Here is a 27,388-nt window from a genome sequence, read left to right as displayed (position 1 = left end):
GTAGTTGTATAGAGCGATAAGGTCTCCTCTGCAGACTGCGGTATCCACGCGGGCCAGGTGATGCCACTCACTGTGCTGTGCCCTGCACACGGGGTCGGTGTGGCCTCCCAGGAAGCGCAGGCCCCTCCACTGAGGAAAAGCTCTCCACAGGAGAGAGCGGGTGGCATGTCCTGTGCCTGGGAGGCCGGGAGTTAGTAACTCTGTGGCAGGGTCTCGCCGTGGGATTACGGGAGTTGCTCCCCGTGGTTGGTTTGCTTGATTTCTTCCTGGATTGGAGAAATGAATAAAAGTGAAAAGTTAACATTGTGCCAAAATCCAAACTGGATTGTCTGGATTGTGCCATTGTGGACCCAGTTAACATTGTGCCAGCTGGACCCAAATAAACCAGAACAGCATCAGGGCTGTGAGGAAGCTTTGGCTATCCCTGCCTTGCTGCCCTGGAGGCTCCTCAGAGGCACCCTGTGCAGGTGAGAGCATTCTCCACTTCTCTGGTAACTGATGCCACCGGAAAGCAGGCAGGCTCACAGTTTTATAGCTGAGGAAGTGCTTCAGAGAAGCAGTCAGCAGTTAAGTTTTACTCCCCGTGGGAAGAGGAACTTCCCTCAGGGCACTGTGCAGCTTGTGTTTAGCTTTGAGCAAGGGGCACTTCTGCCAGGGCATTAAGGCAGCAGCGCTGCCATGCCACAGCATCGAGGCATCAGCTGGAAACTTGCTGTTACAGAAAAACCCAGCTTTGCCCCTCTGAGCGAAATGGAGAGCAGCACAAATTGCTGTGGGGCCTCGCCAGCGTGCTGTGTTAGACCAAATGGCGTCCCTCGCTGCAAGGCGCTCTTGGAGTGCATGGGGCAGCAAAGGCCAAGCCATGGCAGAGCCCGGTGGCTCTGAGCAGATCGAGGGCAGGCTCTGCAGCACTCGGCCCTGTGCCTTTCCAGGATTGCAGCCTTGGCTCCCGCTACGTTTCTGTCCCTGAATTTGCAGCAAATGAGCACAACACCAGGGGCTGCCAGTGTCTCCTGTTCCCTGCAGGCTGAGTTCACATTTGGGCCCAGGGGAGCTGCACCGGGACTGGCTGGGGTGCTGAGGCCGTGGCGGTGTTAGGAAAATATCATTTGGTGACATTTTTGTGACAGCAGGACGCCTGGGCCTGGTTCCTCAGAGCCGCCTGCCCCTTGTCCCACTGCATCTGGCACCTCCTCCAGCTCGTCCCGCCCCGGCAGTGCAGCTCGCCAGCAAACTTTGCAGGAAGTGCCTGAGCTGAGCCAAGCTGTGCCGGGCTGAGCGGAGACGAGCCAAACTGAGCGCGGCTAGGCCTTCAAGACCCAGGTTTTGTGTGCCAGGTGTGGAGGGGGTGAGATGCGTGTGGCCATGCTCAGCGGGGCATGCTGCATGTGGCCTGGCTGCTTGGCTGTAGGTCGTGCCGGGGTGTCCCCAGGGGCTGAGTCTCAGCCCAGGGGCCCTGTGGGGTGTGGGTAATGGGGGCCTGGGGCTGCTGCAGCTGGTGGTAGTGCAAGTGAGGACAGCCTGGGATGAGTGTGTCTGTGTGCGTGTGCACACATGTGTGTCTGTGCACACATGCATGCTTGCGTGCCGGTGCACCAGGGTGCCTGCATTGTGTCCTGTATGCACACCTGGGGCTGTGTGGTCTCTGAGCCTCTTCAGCCTGGCCAGTTCAGAGCTGCCCTCTGGTTCCTTCAACATCAATAGCTTTACAAAGCTATAGCACACGGTCTTTTTGCTTACACATATCTGTGTATGTGTTGTGTACAGCCTTTTTGTAAGAAATATGTACCTTTTTACTAAAGCAGTGGTTTTCCTGTGCTTAATGTGTCTGTAATGTTTCTGCTCTTTCAGGGAGCCGGGTGTGACGCCTCCCCCCAGACTATGCCTTGGGAACATCAATGCTGCCATGTCCCACATGTTAACAGTAAAAAGCCCTGCTTCTCAGGGTGCTACAGGGGCATTAGCTTGCTTCTGCTGGCCTTGGTCATTAAAGCCATTAAAAGTTTTTTGTAGTTCTGCATCACTCAAAAGAAACTTTTATTTGCCTATTCAATCCATGATGAGGTTTAACAAGAACTCCTGATATGCGCACCGTAAGCTAGTTTAATTGCCAAGCTCAGGAGGAGTTGCAAAAGATAAAGGAAATGGAAAGAGGCAGAAATGGGGTACTTGGAAGTATGTGACTACTGGTATAAAACCAAGCATGGTGCCTCTGCTTGTCTTTGCATTATCAGTGTGCTATGATGATAGTGGCCGATTTTGAAAGTCCTAGGTGGCTGAAGGCTTCTTCACACTAAGAAGGCAGAGTAATAATTAATTTGTTCAAATTTCATACCTCTGCTCCTTTAGCATTAAATCCTTCTTGGCATACACTATGTGGTATCTATTTTTCCCCTTCATCTGTGGAGGGTGCTGTGAGGGGAGGAAACAAGGACTAGCTGGTAACTAGCTGGCCATGGCTTCATGCCTGGTTTGCTGCGTTAGAGCATCCCGGCAGAGGCAAATCTGCAAGCACCCCAGTGCCACTGCGCAATCCAGTGCTCCTGTGCCACGGACATTCCTTTTATAACACCCTCCTTGGCCCTGCCACATTTGCTCTGCTGCCCTTTGCCCGTTTTCATCTACGCTCACTTTCATCCTGTTGGCCCCCAGTTTCACAACTGGGTTTCATGAGGACCCATTGCAGCCTGTGAGCTGCCTCTGGGCTCTGCTCCTGGCTCAGCTTTGCCTTGCCTTGGTTTCCCCCTCTGCTTGTCAAGCTTCCTGCTAAGGCACTTATGAAATCTGCATAAGGCATAGGCATTTACATTTATATCTTTTAAAGTTAATATTGCTATTTATTCTGATGGTGGGTAATTACTCCATTCCCTGCCAAGATGTCGGCTGGGGAAACTCAGAGGTTTTCCTTAGGAAGGAGAAGCTTCTGCGGCATCTGTCACCCTGCATTTCCATGCTTTCTGCCCACAAAGCTTTCAGTAACGTATGCGTAATGCCTCCTGCCCTCTTGCTGTGATGATAAACTGTTTCCAGCTGCTCTGGACTGGGGCAGGAGGCCTTCATCGTGCACTTGTGTTCTCTTTCAGAGCCATCTTTCCTCCTCCTCCTTGTCCCGGCTGCCTTGTGGTGCTGCCGGTGCCTGCCTGCCTGGCAAGTCAGAGCATGTCCAGACGCCGTGGACGAGATGCAGAAGATGGCAGAGTTGCTGGGGCTCAGGGACAAGTGTGGGGAGGGGGCTTTGGGGGCTCCTGCACTCACTGGCTCCTGCCTTGCGGACAACAGGCTGAACCTGGATGTTTATCCTGACGGCTGCCGCCGGTTCCTCCAGCTGTTTGAGGAGCGACAGGGAGAGGTGGTCCAGGTGGAGTTCCTCCGGCTCAGCAGCAACGATCACCTCCTTGGCACCACACTGGCCATCCTTCCTCATCTGAAGCACTTGAAATCCCTGGTACTCAAAGGTAAATTCCTGGGCCCGTTACCATCCAACTTTTCTAGGCTCAGCTTTCTTTTTTTTATCCCTCTCTCCACATCTGCAGGATAAACTGCCCTTGGAATTGCTTTGTTCTAGTGCCCCTTCCAATAGCTTTGGCTCTTAGCCTCGCTGAGAGCTGCATGCAGATTTCAACAAGATACAGCTTCTAGACTCCTATTTTCTTCCTTTGTTTCTACAGCTGCCTGGGGACCAGCTTTTGGAGTCTGATTGGGTTGATGCTGCAACATTTTCTTTAGCCATCCTCTAGAAGAAGAACATTTCTTTACACAATTATGCAAGGAGAGGGGGATTGAAAGGTGTTTGATTTTTTGGTAAATATTCAGCCCCTCTTTCATTTTTGGGAGTATAATGAGCTATCTTTGCTGCATTTCCATCTGAATCAATCCTAGCTTAACCCTTCTTTAGTGTCAGTGAGTGTAGGTTTAGCAGAGTTCAAGACAGATCAGAAGAGGCGGCTCAACATTTTATCAAAAGTATGACTCAGGGCATGCACGTAATTTGGCAAGATGTAATAACTGTTAGACCTATAAATATTAGTTCATTCTTTGACTTTCTCATCTCTTTATTGTAGGAGGATCTCACTATAAATGGTATAATTTTTGTAACAGACTGAATCATTTGCTCTTTGGGAGGTGGAATTTTAAAAAGAAATGAGAGAGAAGAGGCAGGGTTACAGCCAGAATTCAGGGTTCTAGCTGAAAACTCAAATGATTGAGGTTCATTTCTGTATCTGCTGCAGATTTATCATGTGAATAATTTCATTTGTCTTTTTCCTATTTAGTAAAGTGAGGATAATGGCAATACCTTTCATAAGGCTTGCTTTGTGAGATGTACACACACCCTGAGCACCCTGAAATGCAACAAAATAGTTTGCTAAGGTTCTCTTATGTACAAAGTGCAATGTGTCTGTTAGTTTGATTGTTCTTATTTTTTACCATTGCACAGCATAAAAAATGTTTGGTGCCCTCTGCTGTATGTGTACTGGAGGGAGAGTAGGAAATGATGAAGAATTTGAGAGTTCTGGAAGTTTCTTTTTGTTTGCTTGACTTATTTTCCATGGGTGCAGCCCTTCTCCAGTTTGAGTGTCACAAGCTGGGGTGAGGGTCTTGTATCCTTCCCTCTCTGTCGGGCCTACACAATACTGAATTGCCTACTTTTTTTTCTACATTTTCACTGCTTTCCTCAGGTTTGCTCTCCACTCTTGCAAGGGCAGATCTCAGTCCTCAGGCTCTTTGTCCCTCAACAGTATGAGCAAAGCCTGGAGGGCAAGGAATATCTCCTTAGTCCATAAAGTGGTGTGTGTTAGCCACTGGTGCTGGTGGGGAAGAGGTAGGGAAGGAGAGTGGGAGGCTTGGAGGGGTATGGGCCACCTGCTGAAGGATGGTAGATGTGTGGAATGGCCTGGCTCTTTCTGAGCTTCGACTCCAGATGTGTTTAGCAGAGCTCTACTGGTTGACTGTGGCATCTCTTGATTTCATAGCGGTCTTCACCACTATACCCCTTTCACCAATCAGGAAACTGAGGCAAGGAGCAGAAAACCCACTTCTCTATGAGTACTTTGTAATCAGTGCTACTCATTGTGATCAGTAATTCCCCATCTTCTCGGTCTCTGTGCTAAGGACTCTCACGTGAGGCTGGTGAGGTATCCCTGTAGCATATTGACCTCTTCCTCCACTTCTTTCCATACCCAGGTGGCCATGCCAGGGATGAGTTTGGTTCATGTCAGCATGGCTCCCTGACAAGTTTGCCACTAGACATGGGGAATCTGAGGTGTCTCACCCACCTGGATCTCAGTTTCAACAGCCTCTCCACCTTGCCCAGCTGCATCCTCCACCTACCCAGCCTTCGCGTGCTCCTGGTGAGCCACAACAGCCTGGTGGCACTCCCTGAGGACTTCGGCTCTCTCAGCAAGCTGACTTTCTTTTCTGCTATGAAAAACCAGCTGAAGGAATTACCTCAGAGCATTGGGGAGCTGGCAGCACTGCAGGACCTGGATCTCTCAGAAAATGCTTTGGAATTCCTCCCTGAAGAAGTTGGGAATCTGCACAACTGCACAGAGCTGGATCTCTCTGGGAATCGCTTGTTGAGCGTCCCAGACTCCTTAGGTAAGTATTTTCCAGGGAAAAAGAAGGATGTGGGCTTGCTGAGCTTTTGGTACAGTCTAGGACCCCTGAGGTCCTTGGCCTCTGTCCCCAGAGTTGCTAGCACAACCTCTCTATTATGTCACAGCCAAATGGAGGGGATATCCAGAAGAAACACGCTTGGTTCAGTCAGTCCCTTTGAGCATTAACAACTCTCTGGACCACGCTTTCTGCTTCTGTGGATCAGAAAGACTGCTAAGATTTCAATAAAATTTACAATAACTGAGGATCTGGCCTGGCTGGTTTTGGGTAGCACCCAGGACTGGAAACAGAAGAGCTGGGGTTTAATGGGATGCAAACGTGGGACTGAAATCGGGTTGTCCGGTGTGGGTCAGTCAATGGAACCAGGCTCTGACTTCTGCTGCCCAGCTTCCTGTCTCTTGGGTCCTGTATTACTTTATGCCTGGGGCTATCATTGATGCTGCTATGGAAGCATCTTCTGTCCATACTCGTAGCTGGGTACTGAGAAGCAGAGGACAGAGGAGGCTGCATTGCCTCTCAGCTAATTCCCTTTATTTTGTGAGCTAAAGAGATGTTGGTTTCTTGTGGTTTTCCTTTATTATATGTGTGTGTGCGCGTGTGATGAGGAGAGCAACAGGGGGTTAGAGCTGATGCACAATGCAATTAACGGCATGGATGGGGGGTCATTTCTTGTTCTAACCTGCAGCCAATTTGAAGTCTCTGCGGCGGCTGCATCTTCACAGCAATCTCCTGGTGATGGTCCCCGCCTCACTTGCCAGCCTGCCAAACTTGTCCAGACTTGATCTGCAGAACAACCGCCTTCGTGCTGTCCCCCCCGAGATCCAGACCTCGCCGTTCGTGCGCCTCCGAGGCAATCCCTTAGGAGAAACTGAGCCATCCCCACAGGCTGGTAATTGCAAGGCTTCTGCTGCTGTGGGTTCTGCCCAGCTGTTCCCTCACTATGCCCAGCATGGTGTGGATGGGTTTGGATTAGAGGAGACAAGCAGGGGGGAATCAGATCGGTATTTGTTTGTCTGGACTAATTATTAGGTTGTAAGGATACAGACAGTACTAGTTCTGTTTCTATGAGCCCAAGCTTGGTCTGAAGGGCTCAGTGGTCCCTAGAATTGGGCTTGCTAGGAAAGTTTTTACAGTGGAAGTGAAAACGGGATTCCCAGGAAATGGATCAGGAGGGGCCCTTAAAGGGGTCCAGCCTTTTTAGCAGACGTGAGCACCAGTTTTTGGACTTGCTGCATGGCCCTAAGGCTATGGTGGCTCATGCAAGAAGCCTAGAGAGCAATAAGAGGTGATTCTGCTGTGCAGTTACCTCCTGCTTTCCTGTGGTTTTCAGGCTTCAGGGTAGCAGCTCTTTGTCCAAGATGAAGGTGATGAATGAGCAGGAATCTGAGCAGGGTTTCCGAACGGTGCTCACATTCACAAAGAGCAAGCGCGGATTCCCAGGGGCAATCAAACATGGCCCTGAAAGCAGCAGGGCTGGTAGATTGAAATCTTTTCTAATTCCCCCTGCTTCTGACTTTTTCTGGGGGAGAGTCAGCATTTCCAGTGTGTCTTGGGACCCTTAGGCCTCTTCCTGTCCTCCTGCTGCTGCTTGATCTGAAGCCCACTGCAGTGTGAGCAGGGTTGTTAGCGACTTCTGTCAGATTCAGGTTAAGCCAAAACTGAAATGTAAGTTCAGCCTTTCTTGTCTACCCTGATTTAAGTAACCTCTGTCCTCTTCTCTTACCCAAACCTTCTTATTGCCGTAGATGAACCCAGTGCTGGAGGGCTACAAAGACTCTTCCTTGCATCAGGAGAGGACAGGTAAGCCTCTGTTATTAAGAATCTATATTACAGTGGTGTAACAAGGTCCCAGACAAGATTGATGCATGATGGGTATTGCATGTATAAATAGGAGCTTATGGCCTCAGTAGGCCAGTAGGAGATTTTTCTGTTGATTTTTGGAGGGCTGAAGTCATTGCATGGTGTCATGCATTCATGTGTTTCTTCTGGAAGCTTTACTGTGACCTCTGAAGGCTGCAAAGTGGTCCTGGCCTGTGGCATCCATTTCTACTTTCCACCGGGGGCTGCCTCTGACCCTCTGCGGATCTACTTCCAAACCCTTGCACCAGACCCTCAGTGGGTAAAGCTGAGACACCATGATGTCCTGCTGAGTAGAGTCCTGGAGCTACAGCCTCACGGGGTCAGATTCCAGCAGGTGAGGACACATCCAGGACACCCCTTGAGTAATCTGCCTCTGCAGTAGCTCAGCAGAGTCTTCTGAGAGAGTCTTTTGGGACTTTTGAGCCAGCTACCGCCATCATTGCTGCTTTTAAGTAGCTGCAGGACTGCCTTTCAAGGAAGCTCCGTTGCAAAGACTGAGAAAGGACACAGCCAGCTTCTCTGGCACTGTGCTGGTCTGGCTCCTTTGCCTTCCCCACTGCTCCTCCTTGAGCTGAGCTATAGCCTTCCTCAGTCATAAGCCTCCTGCCCTGCCAGAGGATAAGTGCTGTTCCAGCATTTGGCCTTAGGCTGCAAGGAGAGTGGTTCGCATCCTTCCCTAAAAGTCTGATTGTGTGGCTTTCATTCAAGCTGGTGAGTACTTAAACCACCAGCCCCATCATGGCTGACAGCAACTCACTGCAAAAGTTGCTTTGCCCTTTCTGCCCACAAACTGCTGAACTTCTCCTGCTGTCACACTACCTGGCAGACCTGACGTCTCCTGTCACCTCTCTGGAGACTTCAGGACAGAGGAGGTGTCTTATCTCCTCCTCCACTCCCTGCATACCGGCCCTGCTTCATCCTCCCCCTTCTTGTCTGCAGAGGAAGCCACAAAGCAGAGATAGGCTTGGTTTTATCCTTTCTGTTGGTGTCTCATGGGAGTGCTTTTTTGCCAGGAGGTGCAGATCTGGATGCCATATGCCTCCCCTCAAACCCTTCATCAGCGTGAGGTGGTAGTTCGGACCTTCAGTGGGCAGAGCTGGAGTGATCTGAATACAAGAGTGGAGCAGAAGATAAAATCAAAGGTAACCGGATTGGAATGACCAGTGACACACATCATTCCTGTTCCCCTCTTCCATTTTGCCCAGCCAAGAGTGAGCCCATTTGAAACTTCTTGTGAGCTGTGTTTTGACCAGCTGCTATAAAATATAGTGGTTTTCAGCTCTAGATTTCTTCAAACATAGAAGTGTTTCCTGAAAGTCATGAATTGCAGCCTGCCATGCTTTGTCCCTGTTCTAGTGCTTTCATCTGCTCGGCTGTTACTGGCACTTATTTTCCTGCCTTTATTGTATTATCTTATATGCCTACATGTTTTCTCTTCTTCCCTGTCTTCTGTTACAGAAGCATATGGCTCACTGTAGTGTCCTTCACTTCTCCTGGTTCCTTGTTGTATCTCGACTTGTGCAAAATGAATGCAAAGTGCCAACAGAGGGGACATTGCTCTTTTCCAGTGTGGATCCAAACATCAAAGTGACCTTTCCTTCTGGAGTCACTGAAGAGACTCGCAGTGTCAAGCTGCAGGTATACATGCTTTAAAAAATGATCTTTGGTAAGCCCTAGTGCAGCTGTTGTCCCATGCCAAGTAGGGGCGCTGAAGGTGAGATGTCTGCCCTAGGGTAATTTGTGTCTGACATGGATGCTTCACGGGCTGACCCATCTCACATTTGGTCTTAGCTTCCCTGCCTGCAAAATGAGCTGTGCTCCAAGCTGCCCTGTGTGGGAAAGGGATCTCCTCACAGCTCTGCCAGTGCTTCCTCCAGCAGATCAGCAGGTAGCTGCTGTGAAGGGAACCCAGGGAAGCTTTTGCCTCTTGTTCCCTTGCAAAACATACTGAGCCTGGCAAAACAGCTCAGTGAGTGAGACTAGGTGGGGATTATTTATGTGGATCTAATTCTAGAGCCACCCCACTAAAAATAATTATTCTGTAGAGTTGGTAGATAGTGCTAACTGCTATTGTAATACCTTGGTCTGTCCCAGCTTGCCAGGTTGACATTGGTATTAGAGCAGACCTCAGCCAAAGTTCACTGTGCTTCCATTTCTTACTGGGCCTTGAGACAAAAACAGCATTTGCCTGCTGGGTGCTGAGGGGACTGAGTGAATGATGCGGGCATATGGGTGCCTGACTGCTCTGCTCACTGTGCTGTCTTCCATGTCCAGGTGCTGCCAGTCTCCGCAGAAGACATAGAGGAACTCACAGCCAATGCAGAGTGCAGAGCCAGTCCCCTACTCTGCCTCTCTCAGGACTCCCTAGTAGATTTTCTCAGGCCAGTGAGAATTCAGCTGCCCCTCCCACCTGGGATCACAGGTCAGTTTATTCCCAAAATTGGCAAAGAGAAACGCCGTATGTGGAAAACCACGAATAGCAAGCAAGGAATTTTGTTTGCTTCTCCTGTTAATAATAAAGCTTGCTGCTTTTCCTGCAGGAACAGCAAGGTGTGTCTGCTGAGTGAGTGGTAGTGCAGAGTGGTGGGAGCTGAAGGTAGTTCAGGTCCAGCAGACCAGCGCTGGGCTTCACAGATCAGCAGCGCAAGCTGGGAGAATGGCCTTGGCAAATGGTTTTCTATGCTGAACTGTATATGTAGTTAGACTGCTGGCTTTGGTATGATGGGCTGGAGAGGTGCTCCTGCCAACTGAGGTGACACTTTGTAAAAGGGCTTTGATTCATGATTGGGAATAGCTTGAAGCAGGTAATGAAGGTGCTGCTTCCAGGGGTCTGCCTTCTCTCTTACTTCCTTGCTCATGAATCAGGTGCTAAGCCACTGCAGTTGCTTATGTACAATCATACACTTCCATCTCCCACTCTGAATACTGCTATAAACAGCCTCAGCCTTGCAAGGGATTCCTCTGTTTGCATTCTGATTACCCTGTGTCTCCTAATTCCAATTTTCTTTGACCTTCCCTGGCTTTCTTGTGAAGAAGTAAAATCTTTTTTGGGTGTGGCTTGGCCTTCATTGTAATACTACCTGGTATTTGTATGTCTGAAGTGCATCAGGATTGCAAAGTCTTGGGATGTACATTTAGAAAGAGGTAGAACTTAATTAATAACCCTAGATATTGGTGATGGGAATTGTCTAATGAATCTGTTGGTGGAAATCAACATGCTATCAGTTTAAGTCTGCATATTCTGCCAGAATATCCTGGAAGCATTGGGGTAGCCTCATCCTTTTATTGCTGCTCTTCTTTGCCCAAAGTTCAGTCCTGGATGCTGAAAAGAAGATAATGAGCCTTAATTTGGTGCTTTAAAAAAGTGAATCACCCAGTACTGTGACTGGGTTTGTAAAGTCATGAATAAAGGCTTCTGCTGCATATAGCATCTCTTGATCATTGTTGTCTTCAGGGCTAAATTTGGATCGGTCAAGGCTGCATCTTCTCCATGGCGACCTGGAGGGCCAAACCTGGGATGACATTACCAGTCAGGTGGTGCTGGAATTCACCCATCTTTATGCAGTGTTTGAAGTCACACACTTCTCCTGGTAAGTGCAGGATTAGTCCTGCAAGGAAAAGATGGGATGTTCCTCCGCCTTGCTTTTCCCACACTCTGACCAGGGGTCATGCCATTAACCCTACCTGTTCCCTTTTCCCTTTGCAAGTCAGGCCCAGTTTAGCACTTTGTCTCCACCCATCATTTTTTGCAGTCTTGTGGGTATGATGCTGACTTTTCTTCATAGGCAGGATCCCTCCTTTTTCTTAATTCCTTGTCTGCCAGGTACTGGCTGTGGTACACCACCAAGACCTACATCGGAGGTATTGCCAAGAAAGTCTATGAGCGGCTGCGTATGTACCAGGTGAACTTCATTGCTCTGCAGAGGAAGAAGGACCCTGAGCAAGTCCTGCTACAGTGTGTACCCAAGCACAAGGTCTGATCTGGGTTGCATTGCCTTGTTCCTGAGTTTCCTGGGCATCCCTTTGTAGGATGTAAGGAAGGGCAGCATTGCATCAAATGGTCCTGTTCGCTGCCCCAGCATCATGGCTGGGGTATGCTGTCACCGCACTGTGTTGCTAGTGTGATACTGGCTCACTGGGAGATGGGGGAAGAAGGAAAACTCTTTGTATGCAGTGGTGGATGCCAGGCAGTGATTTCCACCCCTGCAAACCTTGAGGACTGGGCTGCTAAAATCCGCTGAGCCACAGTAACTGGCCACGTGTGTGTTGTTAGCATCCAGCAAACATGAGGCAAAATATGTTGGCTTAAACTTCAGTCAAAGATATTAGAGTTAACACATCACTTGTCTGACATGTGCTAGTAGTGTGGGCAGAAGCACTGGTTTGGTTTCAGCTGGAGTGGTTAGAAATGGTACTCTTCCCAATATTCCTAGCTGTTCACAGTTCAAGCAATGGAACAGAACATATGAGCTCCCCTTAATCTGCTTCGGTGCAACATCAGGTTAGTTTATGCTATTAGTTTGAGCTAATCTGTCTGACTTTGTACAGAAGGAGATGGGAAGCGCACATGCATTCTTTTCTGCCACCTCTGCCCTAGGAGTATCAGCCCTCAGCAGTGTTGCTTCAGATGTTAGCAAAGCACATGTGTGTCTGTGTTTGTAGAGCATGTACCTTGACAGACAAGTGCAGCTTAGTGAGTTGAGTGTTACTGTATCAGACTGCCAGAACTGGGTTGTGTGTCCAACTCTGGAGTTTTTTCTTTATTTGTTCTCCTGTATCGAAATGACCTGTGGGCATAAACGTTTGTAAGGATTCTTTTTATCTTGGGTTCTGGGCTAAAATTGTTTCCAGAGGAGGCAGCAATGGCACTCACAGTGAGGCTGGGATTTGGGGTCGTCTGTATTCCTGCCAGGGATGGTCATGGGGTGAGAGAGAAGGTTTACTGTTACAAATAGAAAGAAGAATAGACACCTCAGCTCTAGGCTGACTGTTGTACTGCCTCTGAAACCCCAGTGTGATCACAGGCTGCAAAGCCAAAATGAGCTTTCTGGTGTCCTCAGCTGTGCGCTATTGTAGCATGTGGCTTTTTGCAGCGAAAATGTCTTTTAATGGCATACTGTGAAGGGCGATAAGGTAGCAAGTAAATCCCTCCCTGTCTTTGAAGGTTATTGACCTATTAAAAAGATAGAGACATTGCTGAAAATGTTTTTTTAATGGCAGCTTTGGGATGGCCTATCTTTGTTAGTCCACATAGGCTTTTCTGCTTTTTACTTGACAAGAGAAATAGAGAAGTAGCAAAACTCAGAGCACCACTTCCTTGTCTGTACTGAATGTACCTGGGATAGGAGGGGGTGGGTGTTTGTTCATTTGTTTACCTCCTTTCCATGTAAAATGGACTTTCCCTGTTGAAGGTGAGAGGAACATCATGGGCGTAGGGACATGGGTCAGGGGACAGATGTACTTCAGACCAAATATGGGGTCCTGTGTTGTCATCCTTGTCAGGTTGACCCAGTGTTGAAGAAGCTGCAGGACCGCTATCAAGGACCTGAGCCATCTGACATGGTGGAGATGTTTGAGGGAGAGCAATTTTTTGCAGCTTTTGAGCGAGGCATCAACATTGATATGGGTATGGTCATACTGGGCTACTTTCTGCCTCTACCTCTTGTGCTTCTCTAGCCCTAGGCATGTTTCTGCTGGGGGCTGTACCCCTCTATGGCATTCCTCTCTGTCCCCAGCTTGCCCACTACCCACAGCAGCCAGCTCATGGGCATTGAACTTGTCACATTCTCTGGTCATCCAACTTTTGTTTCTACTTTTCCCTATGAAAGTGCTGTTTTCAGGCTTTCATTTCCTCTCCAGCTGTTGTAGCCTGCAGAGGGCAATAGCCAAGTGTGTGTGTTTATGACTGATCTGCTTCTGCAGTCAGCTATGGCCTTTTCCTGGCATCTTAGACACCACACTGGAATGCCCATGGTGGTCTAATTAATGTTGCCTATTTCTGAGAGAACACATATAAAGATATGTTTTTGGAGAAGGTATTTCTGAAACAATCCAGAGCAAAGAATTCCCCCTAATGGAGCCACTAGAAGAGAAGAAAAGAGGGAGCAGGACCAAAATGCAAGATGATGTTTTATGCCTCAGTGTGTCTAAGACCTGTTACAGCTGCAAACTGAGGCATTTTCTGCAAAACCTGAACGTACGGTTCAGTTTCATTAGTGTAAATTAAGCAGAACTCTGTGAAGAATAATAAAGTGTACTTTAATAATAAACTGTCCCTCTGTCCTGATTTAAGCTGGACTCTTAACTTTATTTCTTGATAATTATATATATGAATGTTGTACTTGACTATGTTTTTTCCTTTTGGCTCTATTTCTATTTCTGCACCTACTGCAGAAATGGTGAAGAGGTAGGTGACCTATTTTTGTGCATTACAGGATGCTATTGCAGCTGATTTTACCCTCCAAGGGGTAGAATGGACCAAGGGTGGGAGGGAATTGCCAAGGATGGACTTGACTCCACCTGAATATCTTGCCCTGCCTTGCCTTCTGTTCTTGAACGTGATCTCCACCTCGTGGCCATTGTCCTTTTTCACCTGTAGGACCTGCTTTCTCCACAGCTAGTGTTTTCTGCTGTCTGGTGTCACCCAGCAAGGAAGGGGGGTTTACAATTCTTTCAGGCATGAGTAGAAGTAGATAGTAGCGTGGAGGCTGCTAGTGGATGATGGGCTGTTTGCCAGGCTTGAAAAGCTGCACACTTTTCTGCAGAAGTTGAGTGCTGCTTCTCTGCACAGATCGCCCTGACTGCGTGGATGGACGACTCTCATTTATTTTTTATTCCCATTTGAAGAACATGAAGGAAATCTATGTGACCTCCCCTGTAGACAGAAAAGGCCAAGCTGTAAAAGGCCAGGTGAGCAACAGTTACACTGTCTTTTTTGTTTCCTCCTTCATCATCATCATTGCTTTTACAGTGGTCCTCATAATAATCTCTGAGCGCTGGGCATGACACTTTTCTTACCTTCTTTCCCACTGACTAAACCCTGAATAAACAAAAGAGTAGTGTGGAAGGATCACTCATCACTTAACTCTCTGACTTACGTTCCTGCCATTAACTCTTGGGGTGTTGGCAGTGATTCCAGCATTTATGGCAGAACCTCAGTGCTCCTCCCAGTTGCACTTAATTGGGATGCCATATTTATGGACTAAGGATAGGTGAGAAATGCTGAATCCATTCTTTCCCAGACAGAAAAGACATGGTGCAAACAGGCTTGGCCACGTTGCCTGAATCTGAGCCTCACTGCATGCTTTCTGTTTGCAAAGGTCTCTTTCTACCGAGGGGCAGTTCCTGAGAGCATCCCTGAAGATGCCAGCAGGAGGAGGAAAGGACCAGACTCCCTCTGGCTCGCTACTCTGCCCATCAAACTGCCTGTGAGTTGTTTTGTCTCCTACAGAAAAATTAATCTAGATGAGGTAAGAGCACGGCCTTCCTGCTCAGCTAATTTTGTCTTCCTTCATGAGAACGGACACAGTGAATGACTGAAAGAAATGGCTGCCCAACCATGTCATGGTGATTTCCCGCTCCCTATGTGCTATTCTGAAAAGAGAAACATGAATAGCTGGGAGTGGTCTCCATCTCTCCTGCTCATCTTGCCTGTCAAGCACAGGCTTGTTGAATGGGTGGTCAGAGAGGGTGGATCCTTTGAATGAATGCAGGATATAGAACAGGAGGAAGCTTGCTGTAATTAAGGGAAGTGTCTGTTTTGTTTATAAATTTCTTAGTCACATAGCTCACGCAGCAGGAAGAAAGAAAGATCTAAGATGAGCTAATTAGGCTGGATTTGAATACAGGCGTGAGTATAAGTATTCTGGTGTGAGCCACAGGCCCTTAAAGGCTAGGCTGTATGTTACAGTGAAAAATGCAACTTTTCCTTATGGAATTTAATTGATTTTTGAGAAGTTTAAAACAATAAATACCTTTGTAGGCTGAATGCTTCCCTTCAGATCATGTGCCATGATCTCACATCCCTTTCTGACGCATGCAACCTCAACTACAAATCTAGACTAAGTGCTCTTTTACCACTGAGACTTTTGGGAGATGGTTCACTGAAAAATGTTCTGTAAAGACAAGAAAGGAAATTTCCAGTATGAGCTATGACTGTGAACACTACGATTTGATATTTTTCAGAGGCAGTGAGCATTGCCGGTCATTGCCAGTGTGAGTGCTGCTCGCTTCTTACAGCCTGACTCTTCAGCCCCAAGATCTTCCTTCCTCCCCAGGACGAGGAAGGGAATTTCAGTGTGGAGACTGAATGGCCAGGCATTGTCCTCTACAAAAACAATATGTTTAGCATGTTCTGTCTGTCTTTGTGACACAGCGATTGAAACCCCGCTGGGGTGAGAACCCTGGTCCCCTGAATGGCTTCTCCTTCCCTCCCTTGAACCTGGGCAATGCTGAGACTGGCTACCTGACACAGGCAAACCTGCTGAGCATTGCCAGGCGCATGGGAGCTGACTGGCAGACCATCGGCCTGAACCTGGGCTTGACCTATCAGCAGATTGAGCGCATAGGATACAATAACAGGTAAGATTTGACACAGTGACCAACAGTGATGCATTATATCTGTCTGTCTGTCTGTCTGTCTGCAGTGTAATAGTATAAATCAATGCCTGGCTGGGTGAAAGTTTTCCTACTGGAATTGTTTCATGGATAAAAGATGGGTTGAGTAATGGTTCTTCTCAAAACATTACCTTTTTTTATGGAAAACTAATTATTTTCTCTTGCTGTTATAAAACAAAGCTTTATGTTTGAAAAACAAAATTGGGAAATAACAAACCTGATGAGCTTTGTAGTTCAGATGAGTCGCATTCCTGTTTTGTTCTGTGATCTGGATTCCTGGCCAGACTCCATCTCTGACAATGAGCAGTGGTCTATGGCATTAATTGCGAATATCGTCTTTATTCAAAAAGAGCTTGTGGTATGTCATGGGACATGCAGTCTGACCAAAAAGCCAGAACAGCAAGACAGAATGAGACTTGTTATGACCAAACTACTGTTCCTATGGGGAATTTACATTCATAAGCAGAATGTTTTAATTTTATATTTTCATTAGGAAAAAAATTTCTAGAGACATTTTAGTGCAGGAACTGCAACTGCTGTATGATGGGTGGGGAAAAGGCAGACCCACTGAGTGCTTTGTGTGTCTGGATGGCTTCTTTGGGGCTTCAGTCATGGGCTAGGACTCAGGTAAGGCCTCTTTGGGTTGCCAGTCAGGAGAGTGTGTTGGTTACTTCTGTGTGCTTCCCCCTTTCTTCAGAGAGGACCTTAATAAGCAGATCCTGGACATGCTTTTCTCATGGGCTCAGCAAAACTCAGAGGATCCTGACTGTGTGAGCAAGTTGATTACAGCCATGAAAGAGAGTGGCCGCCAGGACATCGCTGATGAGGTCGAAACCATCATTGAGCTGGGACAGCAGAAATACAGGGAGTCCATCCGCCGGGTGGGCTTGGAGCAGGAGAGCAGCACTGAGGACTCTGCAATAACTATGATGTAGCACCTAGCAGAAAGAACTGGGTTTTGTATGGGGTCCCTCTGCCTACCCAGAGTGACAGTGTCTTGAGGCTGCTTACACCTCAAGCACCCGTGTCTTCCCGAGGAGCTGGATTTTGATTTACTTGTGAGCAGACTGATGAGCTCTCTTGGGTGTATACTCACATGCCACTTCTGCCATTCCCAAGCAGTCTAGAGTGCATTCATGAGCCTTTTCTGTACTTCCACTTCTTGACCTTGAGATTTACATTTCAGAGACATGGAGAAATTTAGAGACTGAAGTATCTGTCAGTTGAGTAGTGGCTAAAGCAGCCTTTATGAATTAATACTGATGCTATGTATATTTATTTATAACTTATTCCTGAAACTGTGTTCTGCTGGAAACTGTATGTGAGCATTTGGGTCTGTTTGTGCTCCAGTGCTTGATGGGAAAATGGAGGTGCAGTTGTGTTATGAAGACCTGTGGTGTCGTCGGGACCGTTGAGCTATTTCTGTTAATGATGTGTTTTACTCACATGAAAATGTGAACTGTATTCCCCATGAACATGTTTTCTATTTTCTGCCAAATCTCTTCCAGTTCCCTCAAGCCCAAAACAAAACCTAAGTATTCATGGGGAAAAGAGAAGAAACTAATTTCTAGCAAAATAGCTCTTGTTTTTTGGTTTTGCTCCAAAAACTATTTTGGAACAAATAAAATTTCACATTGTCCCTAAGCTGCTGCACCTGCCAGACTTTTTAGATGAGACCTACATGCTGCTGATGTTTGGCAGAGTTCCAGTTTTATTTTACAAATAAATAAAAATCCATAACCTTTCTGTTCTGGGAGAGACTCTAATTTAAGTAAAAGTAAAATTTCCCTTGCAGTTACAAAGGGATATCCCTCACATCCTCCCAGTGAAATATGCCCATGTAGTAGTGAAGGTGAGGTTTTGTGAAAAGCATGACTTAAATTTGCATTTTAAAAACTGGTCTGACTAGCTGTGAAATAGGCACTGTTGTGGGATTGTCATGAACTGTGCTGAGCTAACCTCCCAGTTTTGCAGTCTGAACATCTTGTATAAGGCTGGAAGTATTTATTGCTTTTTAACTGCTCAGTCATTGACTACTGAGGTGCCCTTCTCCTCTTGTTCCCCAACTCATAATGGGCCTCAACTAATGACCCACTAATGACAGTGGGAAATTTCATGGGAATGTTTTGAAAGACTACTGTCACATACGTAAATTCAACTCCTTCAAGACAGGTTAGGATTCATCATATCTCACTCTCTAAGCAATATTGAAAGGGCTGTTGTCAGCCTGAAAAACAAAAGCCTGTATAAAAATGCTAGGCTGCAACACCCAAAGTCAGCCTGCAGCTGCAGGTCTGAAAAATACCGGTGTTTTCTTCCCCCTGTGAAGAACCATCACTGGGTTCCCTGATGCTGTGTTTCAGACCTGACATCAGTACTATTGAAAGAGAGGCATAAAATCATTCTGCTTTATTTTTTTTTAAGGCCATTCTAGCATCTCAGGCCACAGGGTGATTAGTGTCCAGTCCAAGAGCACTGTACAAGGGCTTGCAGACTTGAGCTGTAACCTTGGGCCTAGGGACTTCCTCAGATCTGATTTCTTACGCTGTGCTGCCCCTCAGGTCTCATGTTGGGTTCAAATCAGCAGTTCTTTTTTGAATGTACGTTTTCTCTGGTAGTCTGTGTCATATGTTCTTGTCTGTAATTTTGACATATACCAACAAGGTATTTGTTCTTTCCTCCAGTTTTGGAGAAATGCATTTGGGCATATTGCTCTCACTGGGAATAAAATAAGTTTCACAACATGGTCTACTAATCTGTAAATGCCTCGAGCTGTTAGACAGAGCCAGGTCCCTTTAAACCTGCTGGCAGAAAGACAAAGGTTAGCTTGGCCATGCTGCACAGAAATGGGAGAAGAGGTCTTGTTTGGGTGCTGCTGGCTGCAAAGCACAGGACAGACTGCAACTGAGTTAATGGTATCCCTGTAGCTTGGCTTTGCTGCAGTGGGGCTAGGCCAGGAAACAACGTTTGGGGCATGGGTTTGACTAGCTGAGCATATGACAGGGGCTCCAGTGGAGCAGGTCTAGGGAGCAACAAGGCTAGTCTAGAGGACACAGTGCGTAGGCTTAGCCTGGCCTCTGTCAAAGGTGCAGGAGGCTTTTGGCTAGGCAAAGCTAGGCTAAGGGAGTCCGCAGGTAGCGTAAGGTAGCATCCACAGCTACAAGGGGATGAAGCTAGACTGCACTTAGCTTTCTGTTTGTGTCAGCCAGGCAACAGCTGAGTTAGGCAATGCCGAAATAAGGGCTGAGGAGGCTGGACTCTACAGAGGGCTCATCCAGGCATCAGCAGAGATACAGCTCTTCCTTGTAACAATTAGATCGGGCTAGGAGAGAGAGAGGTTAGTGCTAGGTGTTTAGGTTACTCCAGGCATGGGCTATAACCAGGCCAGGCGACAGGAGATACCCAACCCTAGACACTATCATCAGTAGAACAGCTCTTCAGGACTTGGGCCAATAACTTAAGAAAAGTAACTACCCCAGACAAGTCTTGTTATCGCCAGTCTTTCACTGCCAAGTGGCAGCTGCTGGACTGGGCTGCCTCACTGGCATCTGGTTTTCTCCTTGCAGTGACATCGAAGCAATCAGCCAGCTGAGGATACAGAGGTGCTGGTGGGAAATCAGAGCACTGATTGCTCTTTCCTTCAGCTGACTTGGCAGCAAATATTTGAGCTGGTTGAGAGTCAACAGAAAGCATGTTATTTTCAGGTGTGTTTATCAATAATCTCTTTGAGGCACAGTAACTCCTTCATAAGCCTGTAGTTGCTATGGCTGGGAAACGCTGATTACAGTTGCAGTAGATGGTTGAAGCAGCGAAAGAAACCCAACATGCCATTTATCTTTTGCATCAAAAGATTGCTTTCCTTTCTGGCTTTTTTCATAAATACATCACATATTCCCTTTCTAGCTATCTGGCTTTTCTTGGTGCCTATTAGGCAGCTTACAGTGTCCTGCTGATGATCTGGCAGATTTTATGTTTTTTACTGTGCATGATCCTGATGCATCCAAAATTCCCCCCAATAAATTTCAACCAGGAAGAGCCCTCTCATAAAATTTTTTTTAAATAAAGGGAGAAATTGTTTAGGAGTGGGAATATTTTTTCTCCTCCTTTTTTGACTGTACCATATGTACCTCTTTAACTCTCATCATTTAACCCTTTTCTACTTCATAAACTTGCAGATCTCCAGCAGAATGACCAAGTGGTCCTGGGAGGCGAGCGATGTGTTTCCCACTTCCAGGTTCTGCTAACCACAACAGTCCTCTAGCTGCCAGGAGACAGATTCAGGTAAGATGCTTCCAGCCCCTGCAAATATTAATAAAAGAAATCACTAAGAAATTAAAGCCCAGGCAAAGGTCAAATCAGTTTGTTTATTCCATAAAAAACACAAGGCAAAGCCTGACTATATCCTGCAAGGGGCCAAACTGTTTGTACAGACCTGGCAGTAAAATGCTGTATAATTCCCAGTAAAAGACCTGAAGGAAATATGAAGGTGGGAAGGAGCCCACAGGGGCTGTGTTCAGTTTGTCTGTTTACTGTGGCCAGACAACAATACAGTAAAATTCAGCACATCTGTAGGATTTCTCTGATAAGGGAAAGGAGATACCTGTGGTGCCTTGAGGACTGGATAGTCCAGCCATGAACCTATAAAGCTTGATACAAAACTGAGGAAGCTTTAGAAGATACCCTGACAATTGATTAAGATTTCCTGCTGTTTGGTACCCTACAGTGTCCGTACTTGACAGTGTCATGCTGCTATTGCTTTTAGAAGGGAAAGGAAATCTGATGGTCCCTAAATTCACTGTTTTCCCCCAAAAGGAGAATCACAGCATGTTTTCAGCCTTTAAAGCCAAGAGTAGCTTTCACTGGGCAGGGTGTAGGGCTGGTTTTCAGACACTGGTGCATCAGAGCCCCAGCCCAGGGCTGCCTCGAAGTGAGCCCACCATGCTTATCTTGTTGTTGTATCTTATCTTGTTGTATGTTGTTAAAATGAAGAAAACAGCTTTTGCTACAATTAAGCACGTGTCCATTTCCTGAACTCCACAGAAATAAACTGTATGTTCTTAAAGCACTATTTTTCTGTAAATCTGTGTGGCTTGAAAATCCACAGGGAGTTTGATGCTTGTTCCAGTTCTCAGCTACCTTGAAGAAACTCGGTTACTGGGAAATGCAGAAACCAGATAGGCACTATGACAATGGAAAATTTAGCCTCTACTGTTCCTGCCTTGCAGTAGGTCTGTAGGTTGAACCTATGCAGAAGGTTGCTTTGTGAGGCTGGGACTAAGATCCTTCTGCTTGGTTTGCTCATTGAACACCAGTGCAGTTCTTGTCTTTTCCAGACAGGAGATAGTGGAACTGGAAAATATGCAAGGGCCGGGAAGGATGCTCAGAGACAAGTACTACAGAGTATATTTAATTATTTTTACAGCAGTGTATTACATCTCCTGGGAAAGGATGGAGACTGTGAATTGATGGTTGCCATCCACTCTTTCTCAGCTAGGTGGCACCAAATGAAATAATCACCAGCAAATAAGCAAAAGGAGGTACTTTTTCCCCCACTGTGCATAGTTCTAACATTGACTCATTGCTGTGAGACATTTGAGGCCAAAATATAAATGTTGTGTTTGGAAAGTAACTGGTTAAATTGGTGGGGAAAAGATCCTCTAAAAAGCAAATGAATACGGAAATCTGAATGTATTCCCACATGGAAGGAGTGAGAGATTGGGGCTGCCTTTCTCAAGCAAGAGATAAATAAGACAGCAGCAACAGAGTATGTAGAGAAACAAAGCGAGCAGAGGAGGCAGATCAGACATATCTGCTTGCTTTCTCTAGAAAGGCAAAACGGTTGCAAGTCTTGTTTCTGCTGAAGCTGAAGCTGCCCTATGGATAAGGGGAGACCATGCTTGCATGGGTCGGAGGTGGCTGTAGCCTGGACCCCTCTTCAGAGCCATGTGGCCAAGCTTCGCTGCTGGATTGCGAATTTCGACGGTGACCCATAACAAACCAGGCAGCACTGCCCAAAGGGAGACATGGGATTTTCACCCTGGACATGTTAAGCTTGAAAACATCTGCTCTGCCTTGTTTTCACTGTGTCTCAGCAGAGTGCTGCAGCTGGAGGCATCTCCTGGCTGGGCACACAAAGTCCCATGTGCTGGGCCACCAGGTAGAGCCACATCTTGAGCAGGCCCTGTGTGGCCATCAGGGTGGGTTCAGGAGGCCACCAGGGAATATAGGTCAGTCACAGGGGATACAGGACAGCCTCACACATCATGGAGAAGGTCTAATTTAGCTAATGGGACATGAGAGCTTGAGGGATGCTGTCTGCAGATATTTAGTGAGTGACCTGGGAAAACAGCAAATGAATATTCCTCATCTTTTAGTTGCTCAAGCTGCCGTAAGTTTCCAAGCTTTCACCACCCTGTCAGCCCTCTGCTTGAACCAGCAAGGGTAAAACTTGGTATTTCTAATAAAAATACAAATAGCTTGATAAATTTTTGAGTTTTCTTCCTTCCTAATGCAGAAAAGATTTTTTCCTTATTAAAAAAAGGTATCAGAGTGCTGCAGGTCCACCCATGGGATGGCTCCAAGGCAGCACCAAGAGCTCAAACCTTTGGTATGAACAGGCAATACACAGTGATCTGAGTAACCCCAGATATGTCCCAGCCATGCTGGCTCTGCCAGGTCTCTGCTATGGGCCAGACCTGGTCTTCTGGAGGTATTTAGCACCACCAGGTTTAGAAACAGCAAATCTGTGTGTCCAGCAGAGAATGCGGTTCATGCAGAGGGTGGCTGCAGCCCCTATGGAGCTGCCCATCGCTCCCCACTGTGTGAAGAAGGGACCTGGATGATGAACCTGGGTGGTTAGGCTTCTAATTATGCTTTATTGGGCTGATGAAGAGAAGCTTTAAATTACAGTGAGAAGTAGGACAGGAGACCCGGCCGAGGGAGGTGGTAAAAGGATAGCTGGGGGAGGACATGAGCTTAGGTATGAATCTTTGCCTTGCTGCTTCTTCAGCCCAATCCTCGGAGGATTTCACTCCCTCTGGAAGAAGCAGTGGCTCGGGACAAATGTATTTGGTTTTCTTCTCTCCAGTTGGAGAAAACAGAAACCCTTGTGATTCTTAGCTTCCCTCCAAGGCCAGAGCTGAGAATAAGCATGGGTTGTGACACTGGTTGTAGCTGCTCCCTCCCAAGACTCCAGATTACTGGCTCCTGGGGCCTTGCACATCCTTCATGCACTGCAGAAGCATCAGGCTGAGTGACAATCCCAGCGAGGCTTTCATCCTGGTGCATTGAGAGGAGCAAGATAACACAGTTTCTCCCCCGCAAAAATCCCGTACAACAAATTATTTGGTTGCAGCCTGCGCAGGGAAAAGAAGATCCTGCTGCTTAAACAGGCTATTTTGTGACAACTGCTGTGCATCAACGATGGCTGGAGGGCACAGGCAGTCACAAATGGATCCGTCAACTTTTTGGGGTCCCAAAATAACATGGCCCTGAAGGAGCTGGTGGCAGCTCTTGGCAAGGCAGTGAGCCCAGGAAGCCATGACTCTCCCTGTGGGTCAGGCTGTTTCATTTTCACCCATGGCAGGATGGCATTGTCCTCAGTGTCCACTCCACCCTTCATCCTGGAGGCACGGAGCCATCTCACATTTCTGCCCCTGAGAAACAGCAAAATAAGTTAATGTGGCCACAGGTTTCCCTCAGTTGTTTGCCGGTGCTGGAGGGGCAGACAAATGAATGAGCTGTGGAGAGTGGGGAACACTGTAAAATCCCAGAGCAAATGGCACCATTTGGCATTGCTCAGCCACACACCCCAGTGAAAGAGAGTGATGCTCCCTGTCCTGCAATGCCCCATAAGTCTGACACCAGCTCTGCAGGGGGGCAGACATGGATGGTGAGATGCTGTGGGGAAATTTCTTGCTGGGATGAGGGGGTAAACCCTGCTGAAAGGCTCCTGTGGCAATAGGTGGCTGCAGCTGCAGGCTCCCTGCCAGCAGCTGTGCCCAGAGTGGGATCAGGAGGCCAATCTTGCAGCCAAGACAGCGCCATTCGTCAGCACTCAATAAACAAAAGTGCCTTGCTGTTTTATGCAAGAGATAAGCACATGGGGCATGAGATTGCTTTCCCTTGTGCTCTCTGTGCTGAGCGTGGGAGCACTGGTTGGCCACCAAAGGAGCCAGGGCACTGCTGCTGTGGGACATGCTGTGGACAGGCGTGCAGGCATGCAGGCTGCTGGGTGTCAGGCAGCCCTGAGGCCAGAGCCCCAGAGGTGCTCGGGACAGCAAGATGCTGGTGCTTACTGGAGGTTGCTAGCCCTGCGGGGTGTGTTACAGTACCTGGGCCATTTTGCAAGCCCAGTTCATAACACATTACCTGTTAGCACTTTTTGCTTGGTTTTTTTTTTCCAGAGACTAACATTGCCAAGCCTTGATTTCCCTGCTTTTGCTGGAGAAAAGTGGCTGGAGAGTTTGCTGGTGGGAACTGAGGAACACTTGTGTGCCTTGAGCATCACGGACTTTCCTCCAGCTATTTGTTAGGCATTAGAATCAAACAGCTGCTAAGATGTCTGCAGCCTCCTTCCAAGAAGCAATGGCCAGAGGGGACAGACAGATCATGTACGCTGGTTCACCTGCATGGTCTTGCAGCCTTGAGCTCTCAGGGACAACAGAGACAGGCTTGAGGTAGAGCTGTCCCCTTTCTGCACCCCCTTCACACTCTGGCTGCATCCACATCCTCTCTTACTTCTGTAATGACAAATGTCCACACAGAAAATGAAACCAGACCTGCTGGGTCAGTGGTTTCTGGATGATTCCCAGCACCCAAACTGATGGCCAGCTGTGAATCTCTTGATTTTGTTCATACCATTTGGTTGTACTCTCAGCAGCCGGATGCTGGATGCCTCCCCTATCACCTCTGTGCTGTTACCTTTGGAAACCCATCCTGTGGTCCCAATAGAGAACAAGATCAGGCTCAGTTGAGGTTGATTTTTCCAGAAAATTATGTTGACTGGGGCTAATTATATGTTACTGCCTCTTCAATCTTTATCAGTTAAATTGTCTACCAGCACTCCGATAATCATGTCCAGGATGGCCACCCGGCCAAGGCAGCAGTGACCAAGCTTGCCTGATTTGTTTTTTTTAAGCATTGGTTTAATACCCACACTCATCAGGCACTCGGGGATTTCACTGGCACTCCATGATTTGTTAAAACAGAAAGAAACACAAATGGAGAAGGAGCAGAAAAACACCACCTCGTGAAAGCTTCTTTCTTTGCCAGCATACTGAACCTGACCCGTGTCCTTGGCAAGACTAAACCGGCCCACGGCCTCTCTGTCAGCAGGGCTGAAAGCAGCACGGGATTTTGAGATTCATGCAGGGGAAGCTTTGTGGCAAGCCAAGCACAAACTTGGTATAGTGGTCCCATGTGTGCCATGATGACAATGATGTTGCCTCATACAGCAGGCCCTGAGCTCTGCTCTTCACCTTGTATCAGATGCAGACATTACTGCTCTTGAAGCTCCACTTTGTACCAAGCAGTTGTAAATCTCTCTTGTGTCTGTCAGAAGAAAAAATTTATGGCTGAGAGCAGAGGAAACCTTGACAACCTGGCACTCATTGAATGCAAACTTTCTTCCTCTGCTTTTTTTATCCCCCCTCTTAAAGGATGCTGGAAGAAACGGGTCCTTTACGACATGCAGGTTACAAAAAGCAGTTGTTTTTATGCAGCAGAACCAAAAATAAAAACAGATGATTCCAGTCCTCTTAAAACCCAGTGCAAAGCTGGACAGCGTTAACCTCTTCTTTGCCAGAGGATGGTACTGTCCTACCCGCACATCTATGGGATGGCATATTATGATAAATGGTAAAATCTATCCCACTCAATCAATGCCAAGTTTGGTTCAGCTTTTGTCTGAGCTGGTACAGCGCAGTGAAACCCACCAAAGCCTTTGCGAAACAGGGTGGAGCAGGGACCCGCCACCACCAAGGAAGGGGGTGGGGAGGAGTTTTACAGCTGGGGAGTGGGAAAGGGTGACCACAGCTCCCTGGCACTCTGTATCCTTGTTCCCCAAATGGGAAGCCCTGTGTCAGTGCCCGCCAGCACCTTCCCAAGGATGTGGTGGAGACAAGGTTGCCGGGTTGGACAGACTATGCCAGTGGCTCCCTGTCCACAGTACTTGCATTTTGTTCCTGTGATGGATGCCCATTGAATACACACCAAAAAAACGGCCATGGGTGCACAAGTCTCCTTCCTTGGCCAGGCACCACCTTTCTGGAGTGAGCTTTGTCACCTCCTGTGCTGTATTTTCTCACGCTTTACCCAGCCCAGGTTGAAAAGTGCACAAGCTGCTCCCTTTTTCACCTACATCCAACTTGTCAGCATTGGCTTCTGATGCTTCACCAACCTCTGGTTTACATCTTCTTCTTACCTTCGGTTACAGGTCCCTGACTGTGATAAAAAGCTCCTCTCGTTTTCAGGTTCCTGCACAGCTCTGGTGTTTCTGGGCTGTTCATCATGACTCCATATAATTGTCGCTTCTCCTGTGTACACAATGTCCTCATTAGCCTGACATGCTCCACCATACTTGTAGCTGCTCTTCTCTGATCAGCTCCAATTCATTGCACAGGCTGTGTATTCATGCTCTCCTGGCTCCTGTGCGCCTTTGGTGTAGAGCTGGTAACTCCACGCTTGCGACATCTGTTCTTGTGTAGCACCTACGTAAGTGCTGAGGGATGCTCTTACAGATGTATTGCCCTGGAGATCTTTCCCTCTTTCCTTGGTGGTGTCACACCTGTGGGTGTCATCCCAAGAGGCTGGCTACTGCTATCCTCCACGCCTTCTTGCTTAGTTTCCAAAGCCCACTGAAACAGTCTCCGTGCATGTTTTTGTGCAAGGACTCAGACCACGACAAAACCTATTAAACCTGAAAGTGATGACTGCCTGTGGCCTGGAGCCTTTCTAGAGGGGGCAGCAGCCAGCACAGCACGGTGACCCAACCGACCACAACCAGCTTAGTGTTTATTTTGAAGGATCTTTATTTTGAAGTGAATGATAGATTTATTATTCCCAGTCCCATTTTCGCTTGTCCCGTTGTTGCATCCGTGTGCCGCCTTGCCAGGTGGCCTCAAGATGGCTGACGGGCGGCGTGAGGGAGAGCGCACCTCGCCCTGCGGCGGGGCCGGAGGTGTTTGCTGTCGGAGGGGAGGGCAAGGCTACAGGCGCGGCGGGACACCCCTCTTCCCCCTGTGGCTCTAGTCCCCTGGGGACGCTGCGCCCCGGGGAGGGCCCAGGCCGGGGGAGGCCG

The 27,388-nt window shown here is 47.7% G+C and overlaps 1 protein-coding gene across 1 annotated transcript; it reads left to right on the top strand.

Annotated features, from left to right (window-relative positions):
• Positions 1-3,181: 3,181 nt before the first annotated feature.
• PIDD1 (p53-induced death domain protein 1) lies at positions 3,182-17,024 on the top strand. The gene is made up of 15 exons (XM_010287119.1): positions 3,182-3,455; positions 5,182-5,595; positions 6,299-6,502; positions 7,359-7,413; positions 7,606-7,807; positions 8,487-8,615; positions 8,932-9,111; positions 9,748-9,895; positions 10,928-11,063; positions 11,297-11,447; positions 12,976-13,099; positions 14,264-14,382; positions 14,793-14,900; positions 15,848-16,053; positions 16,787-17,024. Exons 1-15 carry the CDS (start codon positions 3,182-3,184, stop codon positions 17,022-17,024), a joined length of 2,688 nt encoding a protein of 895 aa, XP_010285421.1.
• The last annotated feature ends 10,364 nt before the right edge of the window (positions 17,025-27,388 follow it).

Source organism: Phaethon lepturus, unplaced genomic scaffold, assembly GCF_000687285.1.
Source record: "Phaethon lepturus isolate BGI_N335 unplaced genomic scaffold, ASM68728v1 scaffold52265, whole genome shotgun sequence".
Lineage (NCBI taxonomy): Eukaryota > Metazoa > Chordata > Aves > Phaethontiformes > Phaethontidae > Phaethon > Phaethon lepturus.
The sequence above is the reverse complement of the archived record's forward strand: the minus strand, read 5'-3'. Positions and strand labels throughout refer to the sequence as shown.

Coding starts and splice junctions, on each gene's coding strand:
- PIDD1 (XM_010287119.1), top strand. CDS start 3,182: ATGCAGAAGATGGCAGAGTTGCTGGGGCTCAGGGACAAGTGTGGGGAG. Junction 5,596..6,298: donor GAGCGTCCCAGACTCCTTAG/GTAAGTATTTTC, acceptor TCTAACCTGCAG/CCAATTTGAAGTCTCTGCGG. Junction 7,808..8,486: donor ACGGGGTCAGATTCCAGCAG/GTGAGGACACAT, acceptor CTTTTTTGCCAG/GAGGTGCAGATCTGGATGCC.